The sequence below is a fragment of the Marmota flaviventris genome, chromosome 12 (genome assembly GCF_047511675.1).
Source record: "Marmota flaviventris isolate mMarFla1 chromosome 12, mMarFla1.hap1, whole genome shotgun sequence".
Classification (NCBI taxonomy): Eukaryota; Metazoa; Chordata; class Mammalia; order Rodentia; family Sciuridae; genus Marmota; species Marmota flaviventris.
The window spans coordinates 77,897,573-77,916,763 of NC_092509.1; the positions used below are offsets into that span (position 1 = coordinate 77,897,573).

The 19,191-nt window shown below is 51.6% G+C and overlaps 1 protein-coding gene across 1 annotated transcript; it reads right to left on the minus strand.

Annotated features, from left to right (window-relative positions):
* Window positions 1-7,642: 7,642 nt before the first annotated feature.
* Window positions 7,643-15,399, minus strand: Optc (opticin). The gene is made up of 6 exons (XM_027945721.2): window positions 15,163-15,399; window positions 14,340-14,475; window positions 12,633-12,791; window positions 11,530-11,732; window positions 8,299-8,394; window positions 7,643-7,813 (listed from the first exon to the last, which is right to left on the minus strand). The coding sequence occupies exons 1-6, from the start codon at window positions 15,397-15,399 to the stop codon at window positions 7,643-7,645; spliced, it is 1,002 nt and encodes a 333-aa protein (XP_027801522.2).
* Window positions 15,400-19,191: the final 3,792 nt, after the last annotated feature.

A 19,191-nucleotide genomic window follows, 5' to 3' on the forward strand; every position in this document is an offset into this window, starting at 1 on the left:
CCTATATTCATTTTCACCGTGAGCTATAATCCAGGAGGATGGAGGGCACAGGCAGCAGAGAGGCAGGGGTGGGCCGGGCCACCTCTCTAGGAGTTCATGTCCCCACTGGGAAACCACAGTAAGAGAGGCTCCTTGGGGACCTCAAACCTGGCTTGGAATAGCCCTGCTGGACCTGCTGTGATTCTGTTTACCAATAAGCAGGAAGATGTCTATTGTGCTCAGGGTTAGAGAAGTGGAAAGAAGCTGGTGAATAGGAGTACAGAAGCCAAGAAGTTGGGCTCCGAGACAATAGATAGGAAGGGAGGGGGTGTGGGAAGGGAGACCCAGACTGGAGAGCCTTGGAGGAGAAATCCAGATGGCCAGTGCCAACAGTTGGGGGACCTTAGAGAGGAGTGGAGAAGGAGACATTTATGGTCAGTTTTCTGTAGCAGGTCTGCCCCTGACCTGTGCCACAGAGCTGGCCTGCACAATGTTTATAGGGAATGTTTTGAGCAAAGTTCCCATGGGAAGTGTGAGGTGAAACAGGATTTAGCACGCATGCCAGACACCCAGCTCCAATCCAGGAGGGCTGGAGGGCTTTACGAACACACCAGCCTGAACTTTCCGTTCTGCCTCTTACTTGCTGCATGACCTTGGGCAAAGAACTTAATCTCTTTGAGCTCCTCTATCACATTGGGGCAGTGCCCATTTCATTAAACTGCTATGGAGGTTATACAACAGGCTCGTGCATGCAAGGCTAAGGGCTAGCACAAGGCACACAGTGTCTTAAAAATGGTGGTAGGGTAGTTTTTTGCATCCTGGACTTCTGGCCCTGTCTTAAACCAGAGAGGACCTTGCCATTTGCACTTGGTAAAGGCCCGCCTGCACACAGGGGCATGGACCAAAGGACTTAAGGACTCTCCGGTTCTTTGGAATGTTGAATTTCTGCCTCTTCCTATCTTTCTAACCTTCTACAATCTCTGTAGGGACAATGGTCTAATCCACTGACTTTAAAAAAAGACCAAAATTTCAGACGGATCTCTCCAAAGGGCCAGCTCTATCCTGGCAAGGCGATTTCATCCCAAGTACAAGCTGATTTGAAAGACCTGGGTTTGGAAAGACGACATTTTTCCTCCTCCTCTGCAGGGAGCTTTAACTTGAAACATCTGGATAACTGCTTAACGCCTTCCTATCTTGCAGAACATTCCCAGCATAGCAGCTGTTTGCATCTTCCTGGCTGGTGTTTGTCAGGATTATCCAGAGCCAAGGACCTCATGAACCACCAGTGGTCCCCACCTCTTCTCTACCCACTCCTATCCACGGCTCCTCTGCCCCCAGCACCCTCCAAGGCCAGAGGCTTCTTTCCCTGATTGCCTATCCTTGAGGGCAAGGCCCCTTGAGGGTTTTCTTAGAACCCCAAGAGGGGCACCACTGCTCGTGCAGGTGCTGGGCTCTAGGTACCTGCCCTGCGGCATGGAGCCCCCGGGAGGGAAGGGTCCCCTTCTCCACGACTGCATTCAAGTATTATTATCTCTAGTGTCAGGATGGCTGAGGATGGGTGTGGAGAGCCTGGGCTGTTCCCTCTTCTGTGTGGATCAGAGAAGGGGCAGGAAGGTCTGCAGCTAAGCCAGCTGGAAGGCCAATGTGCTGTTGAGTTTGGATCAGAACCTGGACTTGAACTAGACCCATTTGTGCCGCAGTCTGGCTGGGCACACAATCACGAGCCACCACACAGCTTGTAGATTCAAACAGCAACTCTTTATTCCCGAACTCACACCGGCACTCTACAATCACGTTCTGGGGAAATCCACGTTCTCTGCCCAAATCCACGTTCTCTGCCCAAATCCACCTCCACTGGGCTTCTATCTCCAAAATATACTGTCTGAATCCAGTGAGAACTCAAGGGGAACTCAGGCAGCAGGATATGCCCTATTCCCAGCAGGAATAATCTTAAACCTGGAACGCCCTAAACCCGATTATCCTAAACCGGGAACACCCTAATCCGCCCTGGTCCTTGAGCAAGGTCATGTACATTCAATGTCACTGCAACATGGGGTACGCTGGCAAGGAAATTGTCATACCGACTTGGCTAATGGCTCCCAGCATCTCCCCCCTTCTGATTAATTAAACAACAAGCAATGTGGCTTAAGGACCGTGCCTGGTAGGTTGTCCAATTCAACATATGGTTCTTACCCGTCATCGGAAAACTGACCTTTAGGCGTCAGCCTCCTGTCTTAGGTTGATACCACTGCAATTGGATCATACCCGTCACTGACTACCGGTCCAGCATACAGCCATACTTGTGGATAGGTCTATGTACCAGTGGGTGGGGTGAGGTTCTTTGCCTCACCTCTGTTGGCCCCCAAATTTGGCCTTGGTGCCAGTGGGGGAGTGAGGTTAATGTGGATCAGAGAAGGGGCAGGAAGGTCTGCAGCTAAGCCAGCTGGAAGGCCAATGTGCTGGACTTGAACTAGACCCATTTGTCTAGGTCTCATCCCTTGTCTTGCTCTCCATCACCATCAGTTATCTCTCTGAGCAGGTGGGTTTGTGCTACAGAGGACAGTAGGTAGGAGAGGCTTTGGTCTTTGTTCTCAGACAAGAAATATAACAGGGCAGGGCCAGGCAACATACCCCTGGGGCTTGGATAGACTTTGAGCAACAGAAAGCTTCACCAGGAAGGTGCTGATTTTTGACACATGTCCCATGAGCAAGCAGAGCTCCAGGTGGTCAAACTCAGGAGTCTGAACTCTCATTCCAGTGCTCACTCCCTTGCTCACAGTCCCTTTGCAGGTGGCCACAGCATAAAGCACTTCCACTCCCTCCTGAGTCTGAAGGCTGAGTGGGACCAGTGGCATAGAAGCAGCAGAAAAGCCATTTGCTCCAGTGTCTGGGGCATAGGAGGGCGGGGTGTGCAGGGGGTGCATGTTCAGGAGGGGTGCACACTCCTGCCCAGGGCCATATGTCTGAAAGGGCTAGACTGGCCTCATTGCAGTGAGGCGGGAAGGAGAGGCCTCTGAGGCTTTGTCACCCTGGAGGGCTGGGGGTGGGGACAAGGAGACATGCCACACAGAGATTCTCATCGAAGCCAGGAGGGAAGCTCTTGAGCTGCTGGAGTCTGAATCTGCGGGCCAGCCCAGAGACAACCTTGAGAGAGGGAGGCTTCACTGAGCTGGTGTCTGGCGGTGGAGCTGGGGGTGGGGGGGTAGGCTGGAGGAAGGAGGATCTAGACTGGCAGAGCCCGACTGGTTGCCTCATGTCTGTCTGCCTCCCTCCTGGACAAAGTCAGAAGTCCACAGACACAAGCATGTGGGGGCAGGAGAGATGGGGTGGTGTGTCCTTGAGCCCGGGGGGGGGGGGGGGGGGGTTTCCCGGGCTGAAATCCCTGAGGATACAGGCCCCGATCCAGCTGGGGTCACCAACTCAGGCTTTCCCAGCCTGGGGGATGCCCTTCTCAGTGCTTGCTTTTCAAAGTGCTTCCAGGCGGGCGCTGGAAAGGTGGAGGGCTTGCCTAGCATGCGCTAGGCCCTGCGGTCACGCCAGACACTGCCTCATCCACACAAAAACAAAACACAAGAAGAAAATGTGCTTAAGGGGATACGAATCCACGGCTCCAGGCGCTGGAGATGGGGTTTCCCTTTTCTCTGGAAGGAAAGCCCAAGAAGTGACCAACCCCACCCGCCTGGTTTTCATGTCACCTGTTGTTGGTCATCTTTCTCTTAGACTCCCATTTCCTATACAGTAGGGATGATAATTCCTCCCTCCCAGAGTTAGGACTATGGAATCGGATCCCTTATGTAAAAGAGCTTCTTAAAGTGCAAATTCGCAGCACAGGAGAAAGAGATGACTGTTCTCTGGGAGGAGACCTAAGGGAAGAGGAAGCAGGAAGGAAGTCCAGGCGAGGTCAGGGCGAGGAAAGCTCTGGGCTCCAACCCCTCCAGCAGCCCTTCCGCCCTCCATTTCCTCCCCAGCCCTGGGCCTTGCTCTGGGAGCTTCAGGGTGACCGAGGACTGTGGAGTTGAGGGCGGGCAGGTGCGAGGGCGTCATGCAGACTTACTCTCCCTCTGCTGCGGAGAAATTGGGGACCTGGATTAACGGGGTTGGGCAAGTCTGGTTCTTGGAAGAGGGAGATCCTAAGCAAACCCACTGCTTGCTGGAGTGTGCCGGGCTGACAGGACCCTGCGGTCCCCTCCTCAGCTCCATTCTTATTTTCTCCCAGTGTGGCCGGCCCCACCCTCCCCGCCATTCTGCCCATCCCCCTGGACAGGGAGGGGCTCCCCACTGCCTTGCTGTGGCCCAACCCTCCCTCCATCCTGTGGAATATGAGCCTTCCTCCTTAACATCAGACCAAGATGTAACAGCTGCTGGGAGCGAGCTGGTCCCCTCCCTTCCCCAGGGTGAGGGACAGATGCTCTGTGTAGAATTTTTTCAGGGAGACAGCCAACAAGGGCATGCTTTCTGTTCCTTGAGCTTCCTAGCCAAAAATGGGGGATTAGTCAGGGGACAGCTGCAGAGGCACGGCCTTGGGGAAGCCCTCCCCAGAGCAGAGAGGGCCCGGGAAGACACAGTGGCAGCTGCCTTCTTGACTCGCACTTGAACCCAGCGCCCACCCTAGGGTATGGTGTAAGAGCAGGACTTTGGACACCTGACAGATGGACCTGGGTTTGAGTTTCAGCCTTGCTGCTTCTTTGCTGTTTGAATGTGGCTGCTTCCTTTCACAAGCGGTTTCCTCTTCTGAGGCAGGGAGACAAGCACCCTGCTGTCTAGGGTCCTCCTCGGATAAATGAAGCAAGGTACACAGAGTTTTCATTGCAGTGCCCGGCAAACTCCACGAGCCCTGGAATTGCTAGTCCCCTTCCCTTACAGCAGAGCAGGAGCTGATGACTTTCTGTATGTACAGATTCACCATGGGCATCCGGGCATCACACAGCTTCTCGCACCCAGGAGCCCCAGTTCTGGAAAATCTCAATGGAGGGTTTCTTTCAGTTTAGAATCTTGAGGCCTTCAGCTGTTCTGACTTAGGCCTTTTCATAATCCAAGAGAGCAGGATATGAAAGAGATACGGGGCTTGGAAGGAAATAGGACTAGGGGACAAGACAGAGAGAGAGAGAGAGAGAGAGAGAGAGAGAGAGAGAGAGAGACTGAGAAAGCTAGACACACATAGATTCTACAGGCACACACTTGGGAGCCAGCGAGAGCTCACAATCTAAAAGGCCTGCCTAGTCCTCCCATGGGGTGAGGTGTGCTAGTACCTTCCAGTCTCCAGGAGAGAAGGCGTGCCCCTCAGCCAAGGCATAAGGGCACCTCCTACCACTTCCAAGACTTCCCACTGACAGGAAGTGATTTATCTTTTCTAGTTCTCAATTTCTTCTTCTGAAGAATGTGAATAATAAATCCCTGACTTCTTATAGGGTTTTGTGAGGATCCAAAGTGCTTGGTGAGGTGCTAGACAAGGGTGGGGGAGGTAGATAGATGGGGTTCTTTTCCAAGTGGGCCACAAGAAACACCTGTCCCTCCAGACTCAAGGACCACCTGGGACCTTGAGTGGTCGCCCTGGCAACCCATGGCTTGGCTAACTCCTACTTGATCTTTGCTTTCAGCTTTAATGTTAATTGTGCCAGGAGGTCTTCCAGACCCTTAGACTTGGTCCCCTTCTTGCAAGCTTCCCTTTATAGCACTGACGTGGAATTGAACAGTGTGGTTGGTTGTGGGATTATTTGTTCAAGACCTGTCTTCGGTGCTAGAGTCTAAGTTCTGTGAGGAAAAGGAGCATGTCTCTGTTGCACACCATCTTGTCACCAGCATGTAACAGTGTCTGGCATCCAGCAGGCAGGTGCTCCATAAAACCCTTGCCCAATGAGTAAAGGTACTGCCTGCACCATGCCTGCCCTATGCCTCAGCCAAAACCTGATGCCCAACACCATCCATCACACCCTCCCTGCCCAGTGGCTCCTTATGAGAAGCAGGGAAAGGGGGGAACCTCCATCCCCACTTATTATTCAAGAAACAATGGCTCCCTTCTTCCCAGCCTCCTAACACAGCAGGCTCCACCCAGCCTCCAAAAGGCTGCAGGTGAATAATTACTCTGTTTATTTATTTATCTCTGCACAAGGCTGCCCTCTGGTGGTTGAACGTGCAGGAGGTTGGGAAGGATGGCAACAACTGTGGCCAGGAACCAGCGAGTTGTGCCAAGCTCAGAGACTGGCAGGTGAGGCTGGGAAAAGGTCAGCGCTATCAAGAGGGTGTCCAGGTAAAGAGTTGGATCAGCTCTCCATCTTCTGATTGGCAGCCCTCCAAATTTAAGCAGGTCCCAAGATATTAAGGAAGGTTCCCAGAGACTTGGGAGGCTAAGGCAAGAGGATCACAAATTTGAGGCTAGCCTAGGCAATTTAGCAGAACCCTATCTCAAAATAAAATATAAAAAGGGATGGGGAATGTAACTCAGTGCTAAAGAACCTCTGGGTTCAATCCCCAGTACTAAAAAATATTAAGGAACATCCCACAGAAACCCTACTCACCCCAAGTAGGGCAGTGTCGGGGTAAGGAATGGATAGTTTAAATAGCTATTTCTCTCTCTCTCTCTCTCTCTCTCTCTCTCTCTCTCTCTCTCTCTCTGGTACAGGAGATTGGACCCCAAGGCGCTTAACCACTGAGCCACATCCCCAGCCCTTTTTTATTTTTTTATTTAGAGACAGGGTCTTGATGAGTTGCTTAGGACCTTGCTAAATTGCCGAGGCTGGCTTTGAACTCACAATTCTCCTGCCTCAGCCTCCTGAGCTGCTGGGATTGCGGGCATGCACCACTGGCTTTATTTTTTCTTTTCTTTGATGTTCTAGAAAGCTTGAGCAACCAACTCTCTTAAAAAATAAATAAGTAAGTAAACAACAACAACAAAACCCCCCCAATCTGTAGCATTTTAAAAATCTTTTACCATGGCCAACATCAAGTAGCGAACATGATGTCACCAAACAAGGAACTGGGAAAAGATGCCCAGTAGTGCATCACTGTATGAAATCTCCACCACACCGATATCTTACACAAATAACTTCAGGAGTGTGATTAATAGTAAAACAATTGAGAAGCAGTGAGTTTTGAGTATTTACTACATTTATGTATTTTGATGTGATACGTTTAATTGTGAGGTTATATAATATAATTTTTCATAATGACTGTGTTTAATAACTGATTTGCAAAGTTCTGGAAAATTCAATCTTGCAAGCCTCGTCATTAGTAAGAGTGGTTCCAGCACACGACTGCTTCTCCCCCTCTCTCTTCTTCCCTCTCCATCCTCTGCTTCATTTCTCTGAACTCCTCTGTCTCCTCCTCCTCTTTCATGGGTTTCCTGGCATTCGGTGTGGATGGGAGGGATGGGGAACAAGGAGAAGATCTCTGTGCAGACACTGCAGTTCCTGAGCCAGCAGCCATAAGGTGTTAAAGAAAGAGGAGGGAGAAATGCAAATTTGGCTACTGAAGGACACGTGTGTGTGTGTGTGTGTGTGTGTGCGCGCGCGCGCGCGGGTGGGGTGGGGAGTAAGGTGGTGATTTTTGCAACTGGAGCATGAGGCTCTCTAATGCTTGGGCTAAAGACCACTGTTTAGACAGGTGATTTTCTATGTGGCCTTGGGGGCCTCCAAGGGCTCCTACTTGGAAGAGAGGGAGGGACAGACTAGGTGAAGCGGCCTATGGGGAGCCGAGGCAGGCAGAAGTAGGCGCTGGGGAACAGGCTCAGGTTGATGGGGTTCCCGTCCAGCCGAATGTCTTCCAGTTTCCTGCGGGTGTGTCTGTGCTCCACAGGGTCACAGAAGGCGTCTGTCTGCATGGTCTCTATCATATTATTCTGGAAAGAACGCGCAGCAGCTGAGCACCCTCCCAGACGCTCTGGCCCCAGGCAGCACTGAAGGTGCCACCAGCCCTTCCCACCAGCCCTGCCCTTCCGGTGCACTTGGGGAAACCGAGGCACCAGAGCCCAGACCACACAACGAGGGGTGAGAAGAGAGTATCAAGCAGGGAGAGAGGTGGGAGAGATGAAGAGGGGTGAAGGATGGGAGGGAGAAGGAAGGAAGGAGGCAGTGATGGGAAGAGAAGAAGAGAAACAGGAGGTAGGAAAAGCAGGTGGCTGAGACGAGATGAAGAGGTAGAGGAGAGGGAGTGTTTTCAAAGGAAGAGACAGAGAAAATCAAACTGGAGCCATGGACAGCCATCTAGACGAGACCATGTCTCCCACACACCTCTGATGCCCAGGCCTTATGGGGCCCTCTGCCCTGTTATCTGCTGTCCACCCTCTGCACTGGCTGTGGCCCCCCTGTGGCTGAGGCTCCTCACCTGCAGGTGGAGTGAGCGCAGGCTCAGAGGCAAAGGCCAGGGGATGGAATCCAGTCGGTTGTCTGCCAGGTAGAGAAACTGCAGCTTCTCCAGTGCCTGCAGGGACACAAAGAGCATGGGAGGCTGGTGGGCAGTGAGGAGGTTCCTGAGGTGGCCAGGGTCAGGTGACCCCCTTCCATGCACTCAGGGTTTACTGCTGTGTGCCGCGCTCTGTAGTGGGCTCTTTGGTGGTGGGAGGGGGGAGCTAGGACCTTTAAGGAGTTGACGCACACTACACTACCTCTACCTATCCAGGTGCTGCTGTTTTTGAGGTGCAAGCAGCTAGAGGCATGGCAGGGGCTGTTAGTGACAGCTATGGGGAGCAGGGGATGAACAGGGATAAGGTAGAGGTGAGGAAGGACCAGGGGACATTTCAGCTCAGCCTCAACTTCTCTGCCATCAGAAGGGATTTTTTCCCCCCAGTGCAGATGTGTGGAACTTGCTCGGGAGATGTCAGAGAATGAAAATCCAAGGCACACCCAGACCAAGGGTGTGTGAGCTTGAGAGCACCTTCAGAATCAGGCAGGCGAGTCAGAGAAGGATTTGGGGTGAGATAAGCCTTTGGGGGCTCAGAGAACAAGGAAGAATAATAGCTAGTGTACATGGAGCAGCTACTATCTATGTCATCTGCCCGTGCTCTGTGTAAGTGCTGTTTTACTAAATCCTGCGGCCATTGGGGCACGCAGGTGTTATTACTCTCAATTTGCAGATGAGGAAACAAGATCAGAGAGGTGAGATGACTCACCCATGAGCCCAGGTCCCTCTGGTTCCAAAGCCCCTGCCTTCCCCTGGACGGAGGAAACAGCCCCGAAGGCAAAGAAGTCCTCCTAAGACGGAGACAGGCTGTTTCTCAGGGCTGGACTTGGATCATCAAGTCCAGGGGGGCTCTGTGATCACCAGACCCCAGCTCTTCACTTTGAGATGGGAAGACTGGGGCCTGAGGACACCCCAGGGGAGGGTTCTGGTTTCCACGGCAGTAGGGCTATTAGCACTGCACCCAGAAGGCTGAGGGTGGAAGGTGTTTGGGAGAGGGGAGAGAACAGGAAAGTGTGTGCCTTCACCCGGTTTCAAAATGGTAGCTGCCTTATTTGATTTCTACTCATCCTTCCTCCTCCTCTTCCCCCTCCTCTTCCTCCCTTCCTTTCTTCTCTTTCTCTTCCTCTTCCTCTTCCTCCTCCTCTTCTCCTTTCCCTCCCTCCCTCCCTCCCTTCCTTCCTTCCTCTCCTCCTCCTCCTCCTCCTCCTCCTCCTCCTTCTTCTTCTTCTTCTCCTTCTCCTTCTTTTGGTACTGAGGGTTGAACCCAAGCTTCTCTACCTCTCAGCTACCTCCCCAGCACTTTGTATTTTATATTTCAAGACAGGATCTAACTAAGTTACTTAGGTTAGTCTCAAACTTGCGCTCCCCCTGTCTCATCCTCCCGAGTTGCTGGAATCACAAGTGAGCACCACTGTGCCTGGATATTTGATGCTTCTAAACAGTTTGCCAAAAGAGCCCACCATAGTCATGATTGCTGAACGACAGGGACATCAGGTAATTCTGCCATTGTACGAACATCACAGAGCGTACTTACATGAACTAAAAAGGCTACAACATCACTAGGTGAGACAATCTTAGAAGTTCACTATCATATATGTGGCCTGGTGTTGATGACTGTACTTAAGAGAGACAGACAGAGGCTGAAAGTGAGTCCAAATGAAGAAGACACGGCTGGCAAGTGAGTAATGGGCTTTTGAAGGCCATTACTAATGTCCAGCCAGTATGCATGCAGGGGTCAGCCTGGTCCACACTGCACTTCACTTCTTCAGCGGAACTGCACCCTCTGTTCTTCCTAACCCTGTCCCAGGGGGGCATATGTTTTTAATTTGTTGTTTTTAGATACTAGAGTATATTTTGACATGTTATACATACATGGAATATAACTTCCCATTTTTGTGGTTGTACATGGCATGGAGTTACACTGGTCATGCCTTCATATATGAGCACAGGACAGTTATATCTGATTCATTCTACTGTCTTTCCTATTCCTATGCGCCCCCCTTCCCTTCATTCCCTTTTGTCGGATCCAATGAACTTCTATTCTTCCCCTCCTCACCCTCCCTTGTTGTGGGTCAGTATCCACATATCAGAGAATATTAGGCCTTTGGTATTTTGGGGACTGGCTTATTTCACTTAGCATGATATTCTCCAGTTCCAACCATTTATCAGAAAATGCCATAATTTCATTCTTCTTTATGGCCGAGTAATTTTCCATTGTGTGTATATATCACATTTTGCTTATTCATTTATCTGTTGAAGGGCACCTAGGTTGGTTTCATAGCTTGGTTATTGTAAATTCAGCTGCTACAAACACTGATGTGGCTGCATCACTGTAGTATATTGATTTTAAGTCCTTTGGGTATATGCCAAGGAGTGGGATAACTGAGTCAAATGGTGGTTCCATTCCAAGTTTTCTAAGAAATCTCCATATTGCTTTCCAGAGAGATTGCACCAGTTTACAGTTCCACCAGCAATGTATGAATATACCTTTCCCCCCACATCCTTAACAATATTTATTGTTAGTTGTATTCTTGATAATCGCAGGAGGGCATAGTCACATCTTACAACTTAGCCCTTCCCATCAAAACTAGACAGACAGACAGCCAAGGACTCATTGGATTTACTCTCTTGAGAACTGGATAATAGAAAATCACTTGTTGATGTTTTTTTGGGGGGGAAATGATACTTAGGATTTAGGGTTAGAGTTAGCACTTTTGCAAGCCAAAGCCAAAGGCATTTGGGGGTGGGGTCTGACATTTTGGGGAGCAGATCCTGGGAATGTGCTGAGGATGCAGGTGTGCAGAGAGATGAATGGAGCCGAAGCAGAGAAAGAAGCCAAGACAGGAGACACACGCCCCTCAGAGGAGCAGGAAGACTGGTTTCTTAGCACTGATCTTGTTTTTTGGCCCCCCATTCCCAGTAACAGGCTCATGAGGCCTGATAGTACTGGGTGTCCCATTTGAGGAGGCTCTTGGAATGGCATGCTATGAAACTCCTTTTCCTTGAGTCAGAATCCATTTCTTCCAACCCAAAGTACAAACAGAAAAGGATGAAAAATAATCATGGATTTTTAGACCTCAGAACACCCTGGAGGGTGCACCGCGCATGATGTGGGTGGGGGCAGGTGGCGTGTGGTGGTCTGAGTCCCTGACTCACCCTGAAGGCCTCAGGCTGTATCCCCGAGCTCCGGAGCCTATTCAAGCGGACATCCAGGAACTCGATGCCACTGGGCAGCAGGGGCAAAGCCACCAACTGGTTCTCTGGGAGGATCAGATCCTGCAGGGCAGGCAGCAAGCGGAGGGCGTCATTGTCAATGGAGGAGATGAAGTTGCTGGTGAGGTCAATCCTTTTCAGTTTTGCTGAGGGACATTGGGAGAGAACAAAGAAAGATACTGGAACACATTATCTTTCCTTGCAGGGATGTACCTGGGTATCCTGCTCCATCCCTCTCAAGATAAGGGAATTCTAACCAGCTTTCTCCCTGCAGTAGGTCCAAACCAGAAGAAATCACAGTCTAAAGGACCCCTTGGAAAAGCCCGCGGATTCCTCAATACCTTTCCCTGGATTCTGGGTTGCCCACCTTGGATCCCACTGGAAGAAACCTCTGAAAGGCAAGAGCCAACTAGCCCGGGAATCTCTGGACCCATCCCACCTGGTCCCTATCAGCGTACTGAGCCCTCTGCACTTTTCACAATGGGCACCAAGGCTGGAAAGGCTGTGGGTGATTGGCAATGGAAGCTGGAGTGGAGCCCGGCTCTCCTATCAGGACATGAGGCCTAGAGCAGCCAACAGCATCATTTATAGGTGGAGGATGATCTGGTCCAGAGGCCAGCAGAGCTATAGGTGCTGAGACATATTGAAAATGTTGGCTTCATCCCACCTTCCCTGCCCAGATGTTTGTAGAAAAAAAAAATGAGAACAGAACACTTCTACCATTTAAACTCGTCAAGGAAAGGAATTAGAAGGACTTGGGGGATCTTTCCCTTTGACAGCTGGAGACAGAACTAAAAGGGAAAGACTAACACACAGGTGGGCTGGGGCTGAAGCTCAGTGGTAGAGTGCTTGCCTAGCATGTGTGAGGCACTGGGTTCCATCATTAGCACCACATAGAAATAAATAAAGGTCCATCAACTAAAAAATATTTTTAAAAAAGACTAACACAGGTGGGGGAGAACAGTGTCTGGTCACTGTTCATGTGGCCAGATGCAAAGGAAAGGACCCTGGTGGCCCCTCTCCCCTTTTCTCAGGGCATTACATACTCAGCCCTTCGAAGTCTCTGGTCCTGATGCGGCTGATGCGGTTGAAGCGGGCGTACAGATAGGTGGTCATCCGGGGAAGAGGAGGAATGTTCTCTAGGTCAATGTCATCACAGTACACAGAAGATCCGAGGCACACACAGACCAGGCAGGTGGGCAGGCCTGGCCCAGGTGGAAGACAGAACAAAGGGAGACTCCTGATCAGACTCCCTTCAGCCTCTGAAGCCCATGGCTCTTGACCCAGGGAGTATCTGAGCCATGTGTCCTCTTGATGGCCTGTGGGTTGCTGTCTAGAACCAATTGGCCGATGTACCCAGATGGTACTGACGGCTCTCAGCCTGTCCCTCAGTCCTCAACCTAAGAGAATCAATCAGCTTCACCCTTAGTTCCTACTCAGTACTTTCATCAGACCCTGGTCCTTTGTAGGTTTTCCTGGGTCTATGTGAGCATTTCTAGAATATCTAGTGGACTTTTTTTCCATAGGTCTCCTCTCTGGTCTCAACAGGAACAGTAAAGATGAAACAAAGCCAGAATTCAGTGGAATAGTCGGGGGTTGGTTGCTGGGTCTGCCAGCTGCCTTTGGGAAGAGCAGCTGGACATGTTCTCTGAGGCTCTGAGAAGCACAGTAAGGCCCAGATGGACTGGCCAATGCCCGTGCTATATCCATCTCCCCTTCTTATGGCAGCAGCACCCCGATTTTCTACTGGGAAACAGCCCTCCCCTAGCCCCAGTCCATGGCCCCACCTCTGTATCCAGCACTCATGAGGCTAAGGCAGTCCATCCAATTCAGACCACCTTTAAAAAGTTGGGAAGACTGTATTGGCTCAGGCCCTGGAACTGTACGGGAGGTTCTGTCAGTTGTTCTCGCAGGACAGAAATTCCTGTGAGGCCATTATTAGCCCGACTCAAGGAAGCACTACGGTAGCAGTAACAGCCCCAAGATGAAGCAGCAGTTCCCTGCCAACAGTGACCAGCGGGACTGGTAAAGCAGGGGGCCCCAGGACCCTTCTTATCCCAAGACCTTGAATGGCAGGTCCAGCTAAGGCTCTTTACAGTCTCTTAAGGGTTTAATAGCTTCTATGGCTCTGCAAGGTCACGGATCCTGACCAAAGGTCTTGGCTGATGCTCCAGTCCCCCAGGAGCACCCACGCAAATACCCTGAGAATAGGGATGCCAAGGTCAAGCAGGCCCAGAATGAGCTGCTTCCTTCCGATGCCCCAGTTTCTGGTCCCCAGCAGCGTTCTGAGCGCTCTCCATTGGCCACACCAGCATCCCTGGCTCCAGAAAGGCTTTGGGAGGGAACGGGGAGGGGCTGGGGCTGCTAAGGAGGTGAATGTGAGGCTGAAAGCAGTGACTGCTTCATTTGCCCCCATGCCAGTGACAGCCACAAAGTTATTTATTCTTCTCTACAGGCTTTTAATTGTCTCTAATCTAATTACCACTCACCTTGCTCCCTGAGTGATGCTGTTAATTAGGGTAGGGTGGCTCTGTTGGGGCACAGGGAAAGCTTGCAGTTGCTTTGTTTAGGAAAGCCAACCCCGCCCCCCCCCCCCCCATGGCTATCTCCCCTCCTCTCCCTGCTGTCAGGTGCCAGCCTTGACATTCTGTTTCTACTCCTGACCACACTCCACTTGGGTACCACCTGGCGCTGGGTCATGGCTGCGGAACCTTGGACCTACAGATATGATAACCATTTGACTGTGTACTTACCATGGCTGGCTGGGGAGCCCAGTGGGCCTGGCAGAGTAGGCTTGGTCATCGTGGGGTTTGACAAGGGTGTCCTTGGAGTCATCTTGCTCTGGGTGGGACTGATCCTGGTTGGAGGAGCCAGACTGGTTACCTTAACCTGGAGACACAGCACACAGCATATAGTAGGCTGGATTTTGCCCACAAAGGACCTAACTTTGGGCTTTAGAAACCTCAGTGACCCATCTCAAACTTGCAAAGAGTCACTGTGAAAGAGGACGGAGGAAGAGCATAAAGAGTGAGCCTGGAAGGGACCTTAAAGAGTATCAGATCCACGTGTTCATTAGATAGATGAGGAAACTGAGGCCCAGATTGGGGAGGGACTCGGATCAGGGAGCCAGTCGGTGCTAAGGCAGAACTAGCACCTGGGTCCCCAATTCCCTAAGCAGGTGCTCCTCCATGCTGACCTGGCTCATAGCACCCACAGCAGAGGCTTCAAACTGGAGGACAGTCTAGGAAAAGAGATGCAGGTGATATTTCCTTTTCAGGGAGAATATGAAGACTTTGCTGACCCTCACCTCTATGAGGCACACTGTCATACCTGACAGCCTGGGAGGGACGCATGACTTCTAAGGGGGTGTGGGGGGGTCCTTCTAATTTGCCATCAATATTCTAACTGGAGGTTTGATATTAAGATTTTCTTAATATCATGTAAGTGACAATGTCCTATGGAGGGTCCTATGCCCCTTACAGAGAGTTGGAGGCTTGAGAAACCTGCATCATGGGGCAGGTGGAGAGGGGCCAGGGGCCTGGTCTTGCAGGGTATGGTCAGTTGCGTGTCCCTCACCTCAGCCAGCTGGTCCCCATAGTCGGCCAGCTCCTCATAGCTGCTCAGGTCAATGACCTCACTGTAGTCATCCGGGCTCACCATGTAGCTCCCCACATGCAGCTCTGAGTAAGGATCGCTTTCCCCATAGTGGCTCTGCTCCTCTCTCCTCCTCCGTTCCTTCTCTGGGAGAGAAGCCGGCCCTGCCTCCCGCAGCACCAAGGCCAGCAGGCTCAGGAACAACGTGGAGAGCCTCATGAGGGCCCTGGGGGTGGGAATGGGGTGAGAACTGGGTGGAATCACTGCAGCATCCATCCTGGGGGGTGCGCATGAGGAAGAGCGGCTGTCTGAGACTCGTGGGAATGGCTTGAAAACATCCTCCCCTTCCCACCATTCATCATGCACGCTTACTCAGCACCTTCACTCCACACTCAAGCTCCCTAAAGGCTGGGCTATGACTGGGGGCACCCCCAGCACCTTTTCCACACACCCACACTGGTGTTATCTCATACAGCACATGCAGACACCCACATAATCCTGATTCCTCATCACAGACACACTCACCAAAGCCCTTTATCCATGCACCTCCCAGCGCTCCCGGCATGCATTTGTGCATCTGTGTAGATATTCTCCCTTAACCGCACACTCAAAATATAACAGTTAGACACTAAATTAGATTTAGAGAAACCCTCAACCTCAAGGAGTCTTTTGTAGTATGTGTGTGTGTGTGTGTGTGTGTGTGTTAGAGATCACTCAATCATGCATTCACTCAACAAACATGTATGGGGTCCTTGTTAAGTTCCTGGCACTAGACTTGCCTCTGGCAGGGGCAGAATGAACATGGTGTGGCCCTTCTCAGGAGCACCTCATCTGTTTGGAGACATGGACTTACAATTTGACATGCAATGTAAAGAATGTTAGTTCATAAAATAGATTGAGAGAGGCAACTTTTTACAAACCTATTTCTAGAAATCAGAGAGTTCTTTGTGTGTTGTAAGAAAGTAGACACATCCAGAAAATTCCTTAGATATCTGTACATCTGTGTATGTGTGAGCACACTGGTGACCATGCCCATGTGCGATGGTCACGTGAGTGTGAATGTTCATTTATTTAGCTCACCCATGTTGTTCAGATGGGCAGAGAGATGTGTGTGGAATGGCCGTGGATATATCCATGGAGAGTGGATACACAGACACAGCAGGTGTGTGACTGATCACACGGCCCTCCCCAAAGTCCCTGCACACATTTCTAGTAGACCCTCCTCCTCAATTTCAGCTGGGCAAAGGGCTAAGCCCCTAGCAGTAGCAAAGGGGCACATTTCACCTCATTTCCCATTCCTTACTCCAAATCAAACTATGTGAATTTTAAACAAACTCCTGAGGCAGAGTTCACTACCCAACCAGAAGCCTCCTCCAACTTCTGCAGCCAGAGGCCTAGACTCCCTCCGTCCTCCCTGGCCCAGCCCCAGCTCTTTCCCCTCACCTGTGGCCCTGAGGCCTCCAACCTTGAACCTTACCCTTTAGATGCCCTTTGGTTCCAAATGGAGCCCTACAGCATACAGACAGAGGGACTCTGATGGAAAGGGTGGCTGCCGTGGGGCAGACGCTGGGCAGGAGACAAGCAGGCAGGCAGGCGTGGGTCCAATCAGACTTCTCATTCTTTGTGATGTCCTGCTGTTTCCCCTCCTCTTTCCTCAGGGGGTCCCCAATTCCATTCCTTTGCTTGATGAAGGAAATTCTTCCTCTCTCTCCCTCCACCAGCCTTGCCACCCACCCCCTCTCTTTCTCTTAACTGTCTGCTCCCTCTCTTTCTGGCCACCCTCCTGATAAGGCCAGGTCTTTGAGGGGCAGGCGGTGCCCACCCTAAAATGAAGGGGCCTCACCCTCAGATTCTGAACTTTCTGAGAGGGCTGGGTTGAGGGTATGTGGAGGGCTGGAACTTGCCTTCCCAGTTTTTTTTTTTTTCCTCTCCAGCCAAAGAGTGATGAGGATTGGCTTCATAGATGGAATCCAAAGATAAAAAGAGGCTGAGCCAAAGAGTGCCAACCAGCCCCCACACCCACAGTCCCTGAAAGGAACCATATTGAACAAAATCACCAGCGGGAGGGTCTGGGCCTGCGGGATGCAAAGAGATGGTGAAGAGGGGGTGGGGAAGGATTCGAAAGCCAACTGAAAGTTCACAGATGATGATCAGGAGGAGGATGCAGAAAATTCTTTAAAACTTCTAGGAAGAAAGGACACGGAACCAGAAGCCTCCTCCAACAACTCCATGGAAGGGAGTTGGGCTTGGACACCAGAAAGGACTTCCTGATCATAAACACTGAAGACACCATGAGGAGCCTTTGGGGCTGGCTGGGAAGTACATCCTCCCCTCAGAGATGTACTTATCAAGAGAAATTCTTCTTTACTTGGTGCCTCAGACAGGCGGTGAGTGGGCGTGGCTAAAATGTTTCTCTGATTCTGCCAGCCTGCAGCCGGCACCTCTGCCAGGCTCTTCCATGATGTTCCCTGCTCCCTGTTCCCTCCCACTGGCTAATCCTTTATTCTAACCGCAAGGCCAACTGAGTCTAATCCCTGTATTGAACAGATGAGGAAGCCAAGGCTCAGAGAAGGGCGGCGACTTGCCCAAGATCACTCAGAGCCACACCCAGCACCTAGATTCCCTGAGTCTCACACCAGAGTTTGCCTTGGTTTGTAGGATTTCATCTTTTCGACCTCATCCCAGGGAGCCCTGAGACCATGTGTCTTCGGGCACTCAGAATAGATGGTCTTGGCAAACTCATCTCTGCCCTGGTCTAACAGGTAAAGGGGCAGACCTAATAGCCGGTGTGGGAGGGGGCCTTCCCTCAACCCAAGAAAGCTGGGCACCTGAGAAATGTACGTTCCTGTGCCTCTGGCACTTCCCCACCCTGGAGCTACACCATCCAGGCCTCTCCTGGGTGGAGGGAGGTGTAGTCCTGCAGCCAGAAGGGATCCGGGGAAGCAGATGGCGCATTTGGCAGACTGTGCTCCTCGGCTTTCCTCTCCATAGCCAGGCCAGAGGACCTATGTCCCCAAGGTCGGTCTGGGAGCATCCCCCCTCCGGTCCCACACTTTATTCCAGCCAACGCTACTGTTCATTCATTCCCCCGCCACTTGCTTCCTCCCTCCCTCTCCACTCTCTCATGACACCCTCGCAGGTCGCGATGCCTCTGCCCTGCGATGGGTCCTCCTCCGAGCTCCCTCCAACCTCATTGCCAGCCTCGCGACCGCGCATGCGCCGGCTGCCTGACGCGCGCCCCCGCATCCTCCGCTGGGAGCCTCCTTCTGATGCAGGCTCCGGTCCTAGACTCTCTCCCAACTTCTGTTCTCGCTTTCGCAAGCTCGCGGTTACACACCGGTTCCCATGGATTTCAGGGAGTGGCCATGGACGTGTATGAGTGACCTGCGTGGGAAATGGCCCACCCGCGTGCTGTTGCAGACGGCTCAGCTCCGCGAGAGCCTGGCAAAGGGGGCGGGTGGTCGGGGGAGGCGTCCTAATCCTAATCTCTCATTAGCAGAGGCACAAGGCATGTTGATGGAACGGAGGTGGCAGGTGGTGTGGACAGAAGCCTGGCCAGATGACCTTGTTGCTGCCTATGTTCTGGGCAGGGAGAGTGGTGGGGGTGGAAAGTTCAAGAACCCTCCTGCTTTTTGGATAGCAAGGTATATTCCCTGCTGAGGACTGCTAGCCACATAACTCCAGGACAGGAACACAGTTCTTTCCTTCTCCTCAGAATCCCCCTCCCCCTTCCCCAGGGTGGACTCCTCTCCTCCTTGAGTTGACCATTCCAGACATGTGCTTTTTCCTTTTCCCATTTGACAAAATTCGAGTGATCCCTAAGAGCCTGCTTAAATGACAGGAGCCTTTCCAGTTTCCCCTAAGCAGAGACAGGGGTCCTCTCCTCCCTGCTGTTTGTACACAGCATGACTCCTAACGCTTCAGACTGAAATCCAATTCGTGGAATTTCCCCCTTTACCAAGTTATGAATTCCTCAAGGGCATGGGGTCTGTATTGCTCAGCCTAAATTCT

Bases quoted from the DNA above. Each gene is read 5' to 3' on its own strand.
- Optc (XM_027945721.2), bottom strand. From the start codon at position 15,399: ATGAGGCTCTCCACGTTGTTCCTGAGCCTGCTGGCCTTGGTGCTGCGG. The intron at 11,733-12,632 runs GTATGTAATGCC...AATGTCCCTCAG, and splicing joins CAGAGACTTCGAAGGGCTGA to CAAAACTGAAAAGGATTGAC. The intron at 7,814-8,298 runs GTGAGGAGCCTC...CGTTCTTTCCAG, and splicing joins TGCGCTCACTCCACCTGCAG to AATAATATGATAGAGACCAT.